Here is a 13,147-nt window from a genome sequence, read left to right as displayed (position 1 = left end):
TCAAAATTAGACTGCAGGGTTAACCGTTAAAAACCCATACTACATCTGAAATAGCAAGACTGGCAGAACTGAAGGACGCTCACTGCCTGTAGCACTGAGCAGAAAGGGCAGCATTTTCACTTGCAGGTTTCCCAGCAGTTCTATGCGGTGACTCTGTTGTTGCATCAACTTTCAGCATCTCACCAGTGTTGGATTTTGAGACATATTCGTACTTCTCACCTGCAAGACATACCTATGGTGTACCTGAGAAGCTGAAGATCGGTGAGGAGAGCTATTCATTTATTCTAAGTGGAACCTGAAACTCCTTAAGAAAGCAACAACAAAACACCAGGACCTTCCAGTAACAGGTACTGGCACAAACATTTTGTCTGGAGAAGAGATCCTCCTCTGCCATTTCCTACCTCTGCCTATTGTCTTTTTTTTTGTATTATTATTAACACATCTTTAGAAAATCAGCAGTTACAGACAGGCACACTAGCTGGTAATGCAGAGGAGTACTAGCTCCTGCATTATAGCAATATTTGTGAGAATGCACATCTCTCTAGGTTTGAGAGAAAAGCTTAAGACAATAAAGTGTTAGACCAGAGGCAGTTTCACAGCTTCTGGGCTTGATTTTAGAAAGTGAGAATTCTGCTTTAAGGGAAAAAATTCTGACCCAGAAGTCCTTACAGTAATGGAAAAGAAAGATGCCACCCAACAAAATAAACTGCATGGAGTAGATGACGATATTCTTGATTACTCTTTGTACCCATGTATCACACATGATCAAGTAGGGTGCACCCATATGTGCACTGTTGATCCTAGAAAAATGAATCCTACATAGGACTTCCTATCCAGACATCAACATGGACAGTTTTAAGGTTAGTGATGCCTGGTTTCACAGACTCAAGAAGAGGCAGGGTACATGACAGCTAAAACTCCAGGGTGACCTCTCTGCTGATCTAACTCCTGTGAAGTCTTTCAAGAGAAAACTTGTCAATACATACCCATGTGCTGAGTTATCACCAAACATTTAACAGTGATCAAATAGCTTATTCTGGCATACACTACCCATAAAATGCTTGTAATTAACTCAAAGAAAAAATGCAATAAACTTTAAAATATCAAAACCAGAATAACTCTTTCAGCTGTGAATGTACTGGGAGACTTCCAGTTACAGGAGTGTTACCTGAAATGGTATGGCATGGCTGCCATCAAAGAGGCTGATGATGAAGAGAGCTTGTTCATTGACTGTTGATATTTATGATGGAGATCACTGATGCCAGGACACAACCTCAAAATCATGTGGGCTACCAATGGGAAAATGTCACCAGTTAAAGTGGGTAGCACTTGCTAATGTGGTTGACCAAAGAATTTTCTGTCTTCACTTAGCATCAGTTCAGCACTCCTGGACTCCATTTAAGAGAAATGTTCTTCACCTGAAATACAGTTTCCTTAATGTGTTGAGAGCAAGACTGGTTGCCTTCTCACACATTAAAAACAGTGTGGAATACTCATGCTAATGCAGTCAGCTGCAATTCCAGTATCTCAGCACCACAGGAAATCATACCACTAGCTTACTCCATATGCCACACTTCCACTAGCTTCCATCAGGATAGCATAGTTCTGCTTCCCTCCAGTTCAGTAGAACTTTCTCAGTAACTTCAAACATCACAAGGGCTAAGCTGCCCTTCTGCAGTAATGCAACATGACAACAGTAAAAATAATGTAAGAATATTAACTTCAATTCATTTAGGTTGTAAGAAAATATTACCACACTCATCAGTAAAACTCCTTCTGTATGCCTATGTGGAGAAAGGAACTCAAAATACAGTTGTTTCAGATATGAACATGAACAGAAAATTTGCACTGAAATCACCTTGTTAATAATTGGAACAAAAGCAATACAGCTCACAAACACTGAAGTATCCATTTTGAAATGAGCTCTAACTGGCATAAACAGCATATTTGACTCAAGAAATGAGAAGTCAAAAAGCTTCACTGCACATTTTACTTGCTAAAGGAAAGATATTCTTGTTGCCTTCCCTATAGCAGAGTATTTTGACAGGAGGGGTGATAAGCAAGTATTTATTGAGTTTCCATTGTCTGTGAGTACCTTAAGTCTTTTGACTTTTAAAGAACTTGTTTCAACCTTTATATTAAAAAGTGAGAGTTTCATACCCGCTCACAATTCTTGGTGAATTGCCTGCCCACAGTCCTGAGGCAACTGTCCTTAGACGTGATTTTGTTTGCATGAATAATACACAGACATATCTCCTGTATCACAACAGCTATGCACACTTAAAACATTGTGTTACTAACCGACAGAAAAACATGAGAGAGCTTTAAGCCAGCTCTCACATGAGTGTATTAACCTGTGAGCCTGGTTTGCAACAGAAGCATGGTCGGTGCCTGATAACATAGCTACACTGAAATGTCAGCCCTCTAGATGTGACTATTGTGAGCAGTTATCGAGAGATGGAAAACTCCCATGAGTGCCACATTTGTATTTCATCCCTCTAGATTTTTACTTTATAAGGCTTTCTCTAGCCTCAGGTAAATGACCTCATTTGTTTCTTAATAACAGGGAGGAAGTGTATTTTTAAATCCTGCCCGCTGATGCTTGAGTTTGGTAGGGAAGGAGGTGTGCTCAGTAGAATGGTTATTTGTTCTAAAACGAAACGATAACCAGTGATGCTGCTGAAGTGATGATGGACACTCAGAGCAACAGTGAAACCCCCAGGAGTCCAGGAAGAAGGTAAGGTGTGCATCTCCACCTGTGCTTACCTGCTCTCTGGGTGACTTGTTTGGTACCCCAGTTTAATCCACTGGGTCCACCCAAGGTGTCTAGACTATGGGCAACTGCCCTTAAATGAGCTCCTCTGCCCTTGCAAATAAACCATGTCTGCTTTTGCAGCTTCACCAATTTCAGTAGCAACCTAAGAGTTAGACGTGCACAGCATGAAATGAACTTCTGTATTAAGTATGTGGGAAAATGAAACAACTCTCCAAGCTCCAGTACAATCCAAACACACCAAAGTATGCTCAGACCATCACAGATGACAAAAGCTGTACCAGGGACTAGTGTGGGCAAGGGCTTGGATTTAAAAGGCTTGAATTTTCTTAAAATAATGATCAATCAGTTCTCCAGCAAAGACAAGAACACTGAAGGTCTGTTTATTGTTTCCTTTGTCTGTCACAGTCTCGTAAAGACCTCAAACTGGAATTTTTGGCATGACTATGTCAGAGAAAGTCCCATGAGCAGACACAAAAGTAAGAGACAGTTTTATGCTGTTCCCTTTTATTAGCCCTGTGCCTCACCCACTTGGTTATTCACACATGCAGCAGCCAGAACTAGGAAGCCAATCTCTGCTGCCTCTTACATTATCTTTTGTAATGGCAAATTGCAGTGCCCCTGAGCTACAATAAATTATGTCAGTTTTTCTTTTCAAGACAGGTACCTTAAAAATTGAAGTAAAAAATAAGGAATAGTCTAAGCAAGCCCCAGCTGTAAAGCAGAAAAGGCAAAAAAATTTTACTTTAGCTTTAGCTTCATGCTGATGTCATTCTAGTGACTTCACTGTAATTACTGGACATTTGCACCATTATGCGAGCAGAACCTATCTCCCAAGGACAGGTTTTGTTGTAGTAAACTGGCTTTACTCCAGGAATCTTGTCTATAAAGCCCTTCCCTTGATATATTTACATGGCTATAAGCAAGTCAGAACATTTTGTGAGGACTGAAATGCAGCCAGCAAAAACACAGCCCTAGGCCCATGCTGATGTGGGTAGGATTTAAAAAATTTCTGCAGCAGTTAGTGGTTAGGCACATAAAAACACTCCACCCTCCTGCCTTAGGCAAGAAAGAATATGCAGACAGTGCAGAGTGTACTTCATGCGTCAAGATTTGGCTTTAAAGAAGATCAACAGATTTCAGAAAAATGAGAGAAGGAGGTAACATGTATGTGCATTAAGACTCTGTTGACTAACATCTCAGTTACTCATTGCAATGTTTAGGGAGAAGAGGCCTAGCTGCTGTGCCCAGCAAGCCGTTACATGGAAGTTTTGTGATGCTCCTGTCACTCTGGAAGAGGACAATCCATGAAGGTCAAACTGGAGTCTCTAAAGCCAAAGTTTTACTCTCCACTTTGGCTTTGCTACTGCAGATGATGACCATAGAAGAATGTAACATGTTCTTGTCCTGCCAGTGCTGATGCGTGAGCCTTAGTGCTCTCCTGGTAATATAGGATTAATGAATGAGACAATACATAAAGAATATCTTTCAATTGTGCAGGCAAAATGGTGTAAACTGGGGGAGGGGGGAAATCCAATCACTAACATGTCATCACAGAAACATTGCAGAAAATAAAACCAGGAAGCACGTTTTTCTTCAGGTTCCCTGGGGAAACAAGTTTCTCTGAAGGGAAGCAGTATGTTCGGCAAATAGAGCTCAATAATTTTATTACCCAGTGCATAATTTCCTATGCATTTTTCTTTTATTTTGTTTCCCCAAACTATGCTGATCACAAAAGGAATTTTTAAAAAAATAGCATTATAGTGTTTAATAAAAACTGTATTGCAATGAACTTGCTAGCTATGTGCATGTACCAGTGAACTTAACTGAACAGTATGAGAAACACACCACAGTGTGCCATAAACGTGCCAGCATCAATAACACACGGATAACCTCTTTTCCTCAAGGGAAACAGATGTGCACTTTTTGAGAGAAAGGTTTTAGTCTGACTCCTGTTTGCGATCATTAAGTTGTGGATAACATAATATCCATCACTATTGTGTTTCTGCAATAGAAGTACTGGATAGTCACTGGGTAGTGACTGATGACACTGCGGTTCCCAGTTCCGTCAGGGGCCTCCTGCCAGGTCTTGGACAAGTCATGTTTTTGCAGTACTACGTGTAAACACCAAGTAAACCTGTAAATGGGCAGATGTGCTAAACACAGCTAAACACTTAATACCAACCTGAAACAGGATCTTTTCCTAGAGTGATTACCCATCAGTGAATACTGATGATATTTCCTTTTCTCTACCCTATGTGTCATACATTAAACCAATAAACCCAACGTGTGGAACCATCTTCCTATATTCACAGTCTCAAAAATACTGTAATCCTCACTCAGGGTGGGGCACGTAGGCGTTGCTCTAATAAAGCAGCAATGATAATGCACAGGATGACTTTTTCATGTGTTATGTGCCTGTAAAATCTTACTGGAATCTCAACTGGCAAATGATCTAAAATCTTGAACTTTCTGTTGTTCTTGTGCAACATGTCTGTTAACATGTCTGTACAACAGAGCTTGAGTAATTTAAAGCAGGGACCATTCTTGAGACTAAAGGAAATATGTTGTGAACTTGGAGACATGCCATCTCAAAGCCCCAGTGTATTTGAGATCCAACCCACTTGATATGTTTGCAGTGGAAGTTCTATTAGCACTTTCAGTTGCACTCAAGAGTCCATTTTTAACATATTAAAAAATAAAATATTCATGACATTAAATTTGCTGCAGGTATTAAAAACACACACACACACACACACAAAAAAATCAACAGAAAAGGGGCTGGTTTAAAAAAATGCCTCCAAACTGCCTCAACAGTTGAGATATCGTGCAAGTTTTTTCACTAGATGGTTATAAAAGATCATACAACCTAGTCACATAATCCGATTTCCCACATTTGCTACTGAGAATATTATTTCTAAATAAATTTCACCCGCAGATGATCAACTCCTATACAAGGAGTAATTTAAAGGCCCCCAAGTTATTAGACTTCCCAAAGTGACTTGTTCTAGATGGGTTTTGAATGCTTAGGTACTTTTCACGGTAGGAGAGAAAGGTTGCTATCATCCTTGTGAAATTCTATTTGAAGTGAGTGCATCTGTGTATACTTATGGTCAAACTGCTAACACATTATCACACCTACACCCAGCGCTTACTCACCTCTCAGTACAAGAGTGTATCTTGTCACAATACCGACAGGAGTTACACTGGGTGAAGAGAAAACTGAGCATCCTCATCCGTGGTTGTGAGGAAGAAACAGGCAGGAAATTAATGCATTTCTGCTACACAAATTAAAGGCATGATCTAGCAAGAGTGTGTTGGTGCACATATTCCATATGTGGCTCAGCACAGCTGCGAGGCCTCAATGCGCAGCATGGAGCCGTTGGGCTGTGGGCACCGCTGGAGGAACCACCCATACATCATCACTGCGGGCTGTTGAGCTGTCGCTGTTAGGGCTTCCACAGCTTGTTTTCTCAGTCCTGCCAGTTATTTCGGAAAAACATTTTATACAAATCAGTTTTGAGAAACGTAAATCCACGTGGGGAACCCAGGTCTGCAGCACGGAAGAGAAGTTTGCTGATACAAGTATGAAAAGCACACTCACTTCGGCAGTGCCTGTGAGTGCCACGGCCCTCCAGTCCTGCTCCCAACCACACCACTGTGGCTGCAGCTGGGGCTGTTCCTTGTCACCAGCACAATTTGCCTGTTTTTTCCAGCCAAGTTTCTTCATTTTCACTTCCTCCTCCCCTCACAACCAAGGCTGTGCTGCGCTGATCGCACTTCTCCCAGTGCATGCCTCAGGTACAGTTCTTCCCCTTCTGTGAGGGGACAGTACCTGAGGTAGAGGCGATGGGTAGCTTGAGGTGGAGCGCTGTGGCTGCCGTGGCTGGGCCTGGGCCTGGCAGCCATGGTGGGGAGCACTCTGTGGGCCACCCTCCCTGCCACAGGGGCATGTGCTGTGAGAGGACACCTGGCCTCGGGCAGGCCCCAGCCATGGGGTGACAGGCCCACGCTCGCCTAAGTGACACAGCACGGCCCCGCACAGCCGCAAGAGGAGTGTGTACAAAGGTCCCAGGGGCGGCAGCAGCGCTGCTCTGCCCCGCACCCCTGCGGCAGCGACCCCAGCACCGCATTTACCGCTCGCCCGCCCGCCCACCCGCGGGGACAAGCTTCGCGCGCCCGCCCGCACAGCAGCCCCGCCCCGCCTCCCGCGGCGCGCAGGCGCGAGGCCCCCTGCACCGCCCAGGCGCGCTACGGCCGCCCTACGCGCCCCGCCCCTTCCCGCCGGAAGCGGGAGGTTGAAGCGCTGGGGCTGGCGCGGGTCGGGCGGCTTTGGGGGGGGGGTGTTCCCGCTTAGCTGCTTTCCCCCCTGTCTGAGGGGAGCGGTTCTGTGCCTCTGTACGTGGCCGTGTTGGGGTAGAGGAGAGAGAGGAGAGGGTCCCTTGGGGCTGCCTCCTTCCTTGACCCAGTTGGCTCCCAGGGGCGGGCTAGGCCTTGCTAGGGCTGCGGGCCTTGTGCTCCCTGGGGAGCCTCCCCTCAGCCCACGGCGTGTGAGCAGCCCCTGCCTTGGTCCGCGCTTGTGCTGCGGCTCTCTGCTGCGCTCCGTTTCTGGGGTGCGTCTCCTCAGAAAGAGCGCCCTGGATCTGTGGTTCTGCTTGTGGGCTGCCCAGCCGTCTTTCTGGTTTTCTGTAGGGTGGAGAGCTAGCCAGGGAAAAGTTGTTCTAGAGTGTCAGTAGAGCCTTCGGGTGGTGAGAGGAGAACTACAAGGAGTGAATGCTGTTAGATAATGTCACTATAAACGGGAAAACGGTACGTAGCATCCGGGACTCAACCAAAGTAAAAAATCGAGTAAGTACTGAAGTGCAAAGTTGTCTTTTCCCATCTTAGCCCAAGTTTTTCTTACTTGCTGGAGAAAATTATTTTTCTGTGTGATAAGTAGCATCGCTGCTTGAAAACTTAAAGGATTCTTAGCCTGAGATCTGGGTAAGGATTTTAAGAGTGCAGGAGATCCATGTGAATATGCTGCTAGAATTAAAGCAACAGCATTAGCGAACCATTGGAAAAAGTATTCACTCTAGTCCTGGTCATTTGAAGATCAATCCACGTTAGAACGTAAAGGTGGAGAGTCAGGGCATTCTTTTTAAAAAGTTGAACAAGTCTGTTGAAGTCTCAGGCTTGAAATGATTTTGCTTATGCATAGGCATGATGTAGCTTTTTCTAGCTCTTCCTTATGTTAAGAAATAATACTGATAACTTGCATTATATTTAATGGGTGCTGTGGGCTACCTGTTTAATTAATAGACTGCTAAAATACCCAATTAACCAGACTTGCTTTACTAAAGTCTGGTTGGTTGTTGGTTTTTTATATAGAATACCATATGTTGAATTTTGAACAATGGGGTGGGGTGGGGGGGAATGTTGACTTGTAAGATAAACGAGGACTTGTGTCCTTTGGCAGAGAGCCAGCAAGACAGGGTTGCTGAGCTAGTAAGGCTTTGGCATACTGAAGCTTTGGTATGTTTCATCTCTGAAGAGGAAGCCCCTTATGCCAGTCTGGCGTTGCCTAGTGACTTGTTTGCAGGATTTTATTTTTCAGAGGCTTCGAAGGTGTAGCTGATGATTTTCCAGCTGCATTTTGGTTATTAGCAGATGGTTCACAAGTGCTAACCTAAGCTAAACGTTGCCAAATTGATTTGAAGTTGGTACATGCTGGGAGGTATGACTTAATGTTTTAAGTAAAGCGCTTTTCTGAGTGAACTGAGGATGCTTACTTTTAATCTAAAATTCTACTTATGTGAGTAACTACTTTTTAAGCAGCATCCCCAGGATCAAATGAGACAGTGGCTTATTTTCACAGACCTAGGTATGCAATTACTTTGTTTTATAGAAAAGATTAATTGTTCATACATGTGGACAATAAAAATCTTGTGGTTCCCAACAATCCTTTTATCACTACTTGGGATATAGTTAAATGAAAGGACTGGTTCTTCAGAACTTGGCTTAGCAAGGATTATTCCTTTGAGTTAGACAAGAAGTAAGGGTCATTCAGGTTAAGAAAATACAGTTTGTTTGGAGTGATCTTTTTTTGATGAGTTTGATGTTGCAGGATCTGACCTTGGATTTATAGGCATGCTGTAATGTGTTTGATTGCTTCAGAAGTTGTCTTGCTGCTTTTTAACACTTGAAAGAGGATATCAGATAGAAAAAAAAACCCCAAAACAAACAATGGAGAACAGACTTGTTATAACATTTTTCATCTTTTATAGAAAAAATTCCATAGAGCTTTGAGTGAGGGCAAAAATAATATACACAATTCATAGTAGAGATACTGTATACCAGTTAGTAGTTGTTTGTCCTCTTGAAGAAAAGCCATTCACAAAGCAAGATGCAACTTAGCGCATGAAACAGTTGTGTAATTTATGCAGATGTCTTCTTTTGAGCTTACCAATTAGCAAATAAGCCTTAGTGTTTCGTATTACAGCTTTTTACTCACTCCTGCAGCCACATGGCTCATATAAGGGTGAAAATGGCACCATACATAATTCATTCTGTCTTTCAACAGCAAGTCTATCCATCTCGAGATGGAAGAAACTGTGCTTGAGAAATTGCCAACTTTGTGCCATACTCCAAAGGATTCTGGGACACCAGCTCCCCAGCGGACTAGTTCAGGGAAACAGGTAAGGAAAATTACTACTTTTTTTTTTTTCCAATAATGTGACCCTGTAGAGAAAAAATGTTTGTGAAATCATCAAGTAGTTGGAAATCACTGAGATACTGTTTGCTGGAAGGATGAAGATAGATATAAAATACCCATAGATAGATACAAGGTTGTCCAGGTAAGAGATTGTACTTGGTACGCTTTGCTCTGAATATGCAGTTGTTTGCTGTGAATACAAAGTGATGGAGCAGTATAACCCAAATGCCATACTAATAAATTTCAATACTATTTAGGGTTTGTGGTGGGTTTTATTGTTGGTTGGTGGATGGGGTTTTTTGTTGTGTTTTTTTTTTTTAATCTGTCATCGTCACTTTTCTTAGATCTTAGTTTGCTGGGCTGTTGTGTATGCAGTCACTTGCTGTGACTTCTGCTTGCACTTGAACAAAGTACACTGTTTTCAGTTTGTATGCTCTCCATACGACTGGGCTCTACTTTGGTGTTCTTCCTAGCGCACATGATGGTGATGCTGTCATACTCGGCATCCAGACCTGTGCAGGATAGGGCTAGTTTGCAAGTGTTCCTTAACTAATCCCTCCCTCGCATATTTTAATGTATTTTCACAGGTAAAAGTCAGACACAGATTATAAAAAAAAAAATAATTAAGTTACTTTGAAGAAAAAACCACCACTTTTTAGATGCTTATCAGTAAAGAATCTCAAAGCATGAGCAAGTGAAAAATTACACAGATCATTTCTAATTCTCTCAAGTAGAATACAGATGTTTTTATACTAGTGCTAATAGAGAAAGTGTTTGTGTGGTGGGATAGAACAGCAAAAAAGCCCAACCCATATCCCCATTAAACTAGAGAGGGGAAATTGAACTTGATGGAATTAAGTTAGCCAGGTAGAAATATGCCATGTATCTTCTGCACAAAGACTAGACGAGTAGGCTTGCCTCAACAGAATACAGGATTTCCTCCTGGAAAATGTGGAGGTACATCTTTCCACCTTGCAGCTGTGTGTGCAAATACATGTGAAGGGAATAAGTTAACTTTGTTCAAGTTTGTGAAGGCTATAGAGAGAATCAGGAAGTCTGGCTTTACAATGGTCTTTACATATATGACATACTCTATGTAAATAATAACCAGGGTAAACAGTTCTTTGAAATTTGGTCAAAAACCAGATTATTCTGATCCTTCTGTTTTGTATGTTTGATTGTTTGGTTTTTGTTTTGTTTTTTAGCCAATGAGTGCAGCTCTGAGGGAGCGATTAAGGAAAACAAGACGTTCATTTAATACTAATTTTGCAGTTGCAAAGCGACTCAAAATAGACACTGAAGAAAAAGACTGTGCTGATGCTGACAAAGGGTGCCTGCCAAAGATGAGTACAGATTGCTCCCGATTACAAGACTGTTCCAAAAACCTGGAAAGAAACAGCACTGGACATGCATGTTTCAAAAGTCCTGTACAGGAAAGTGGTCTTGGGGGATCAGCAGAGAATTCTCATGTGCCACAGGTTGATCTTCGTCAGCAACAATTACTGGAAGAAAAAGTAAGGCTGATGAAACAAGTACAAGAGAAGGAAGAACTACTTCGAAGGCTCAAACTGGTTAAGATGTATCGATCTAAGGTGAGGTGAATCTCTGAAGTGGAATTTATAGCGTAATCCTCATTTGTTAACTTCAGCAATAGTGCTGACTCACTTTGTGTGTGTGTGGTGTTTGTATATTGTCTCAGTTCAAGGTATTTTATAAAAATAGATGTGCAGGTTAGCAGAAACACCTTCATTTCAGCAAATAACAAAAGGGTGGGGTTTTTTTGTTTTGTCCCAATTTTAGAACAACCTGTCTGAACTGCAGGCTTTGATAGCGAAATGGAGAAGTAGTACCCAACGGATGCTGTATGAACTACAGTCAGCCTTTTCTGCAGACGGCAAGAAAGTGAGTCTCACTCAGCTGATAGATTCTTTTGGATTAGAAGACCAGTTACTGCACTACAGCAGAACAGAGGAAGATTTTGTAGATGCATAATCTACAGGTGTGAAGCTTTCAATTACACACATGCAAAAGCAGGAAAGACTGAACAAATTTTGATCACATAAGAAGTGGTAATCAGGCAGTGGACTTTACGCTTTGAGGTTAGGTTTTCTTGGGAGATACTTGTAAAACTATGTACTTAGGTACAGTTGGCACTGTAAAAGGTATTACTTAATGGAAAAGATCAAACTCGTGCTATCTTGGAAAAGCTGTCTTAATAGCTTGATCAGTGAATTGTTATTTAATAAAATGGAATTGAGTCATACCTTAACAGATAGAAGGCAATCTACTCTTTGATTAGTCTTTGCATGGTTACTTGTATTGAAATAACTAACTCAAATTAATTGTCATTCCTGTTGGTGGTTCAGATGGGGACAAGTTTAGTTCTTTCTTCATAGATAAATCTACATTTTACAAATGTCTTCCTGCTGCCACCAGTTAATGACAGCATTTTGCAAGATAACTAATTTTCATGTTAATATTCTCAAGCTGCAACGAGAGGTTTTCAATAGCTTTAATTATTACTGAGGGAAATGTGCCATAATGCAGTAATTTTCAGATACTAGCCCAGACAGTTGTCTTCTAGGAGGCTGTCTCTGTGGCATTCTGCCACAGCCTGAGATAATGCAAGGGAAGGCAAGAAAACTGCAATCAGCATCTGTCTACTGTACTACAAGAGCCAAGGTGTTTTCTTTCTTCAAATAAATATTAAAAACAGGGCCTTGTCTAATACAGCATCATAAAGCTGAATAAAAGTTCATATTTAATTTATCCTCCAATAAATGTTGTCTTTACAAAATGTTTTTTTATCTTACCTTGACATTGCTTATTTTCTCATCATGGCCTATGTATACAGTGTGGTGACTTGTGCCTGCTTTTGTTCTTAAAATTGCTGCTTGTCAAGTGTAACAACACATAAATCTTAACTACTCCACCTCTCCATGCCATGAGTATTGTTTTATATATGATCACATTTCTTGCTGGTTGTACCTTAACTGTTTTGTTTACAGTGGTATTTCACGTTTCCTTAATAAGGGAGTAATTTCTTGCATATCTCAAGGGAAAGAAAATTAAAAAATCATACAGACCCTTCTGCCAGTGATAGGGCTCATTAGACTTGAACCTGTACCTACAACTTGCTGTTATGAATACTCATTGTTGCTGTCTACAGACAATTAATGAAGAACAACCTTTATTCCTAATCACATTTTGAGTATTAAGGCACTCAATTCTTCTGCCTTTTTAGGGTAGAAAAAGAAGATGGTGGTGCCTGGTGAAGGGGGTGGCTCTCTTCCCTGAGATCCTTGGCAAATTTGGAACTCTGCTCTTCTAGGGAAGTTTCAGCAGGAAGGAGAAAGTCTTGCACTTGGACTCATTACAGACCCCAGTTAGAGATGGTAAAGCAAAAAGGGGTGATGTACAGCTGTAAGGAGGTGGTGTACAAGATCACAACAGTAGTTTTCCTTAGAAGTATATTGTTAAACTAAGGTATCAGAGCTATTCATGCTCTCACAATGTAATGAGTTTAGGTTTTAAGTGAATTTATGAAAGAAGGACAAGACACACTGTGGAAGAGGGAAATAAAAATCTGTGAGAATACCTGAGGAGGTAGATCAGTCTCCAGCAGTAGTTAATTTTATTAAGGGTTCTTTATCTTTCTTAGCTGTCTTGGAGAGATCTGG

The 13,147-nt window shown here is 41.6% G+C and overlaps 1 protein-coding gene across 3 annotated transcripts; it reads left to right on the top strand.

The window, feature by feature from the left end:
- Positions 1-7,051: 7,051 nt before the first annotated feature.
- Positions 7,052-12,248, top strand: SFR1 (SWI5 dependent homologous recombination repair protein 1). Of its 3 annotated transcripts, XM_040606892.1 has the most exons (5): positions 7,052-7,582; positions 9,336-9,450; positions 10,673-10,861; positions 10,907-11,059; positions 11,268-12,248. In XM_040606892.1, the coding sequence occupies exons 2-5, from the start codon at positions 9,355-9,357 to the stop codon at positions 11,457-11,459; spliced, it is 630 nt and encodes a 209-aa protein (XP_040462826.1). In that variant the 5' UTR covers positions 7,052-7,582; positions 9,336-9,354; the 3' UTR covers positions 11,460-12,248. The 3 variants fall into 3 exon arrangements, with proteins under 3 accessions (XP_040462826.1, XP_040462824.1, XP_040462825.1); XM_040606890.1 differs by having other exon boundaries at positions 10,673-11,059; XM_040606891.1 differs by having other exon boundaries at positions 7,052-7,621; positions 10,673-11,059.
- The last annotated feature ends 899 nt before the right edge of the window (positions 12,249-13,147 follow it).

The sequence above is a fragment of the Falco naumanni genome, chromosome 9 (assembly GCF_017639655.2).
Source record: "Falco naumanni isolate bFalNau1 chromosome 9, bFalNau1.pat, whole genome shotgun sequence".
NCBI classification, from domain to species: Eukaryota; Metazoa; Chordata; class Aves; order Falconiformes; family Falconidae; genus Falco; species Falco naumanni.
This window is presented reverse-complemented; position numbering and strand designations above follow the sequence as displayed.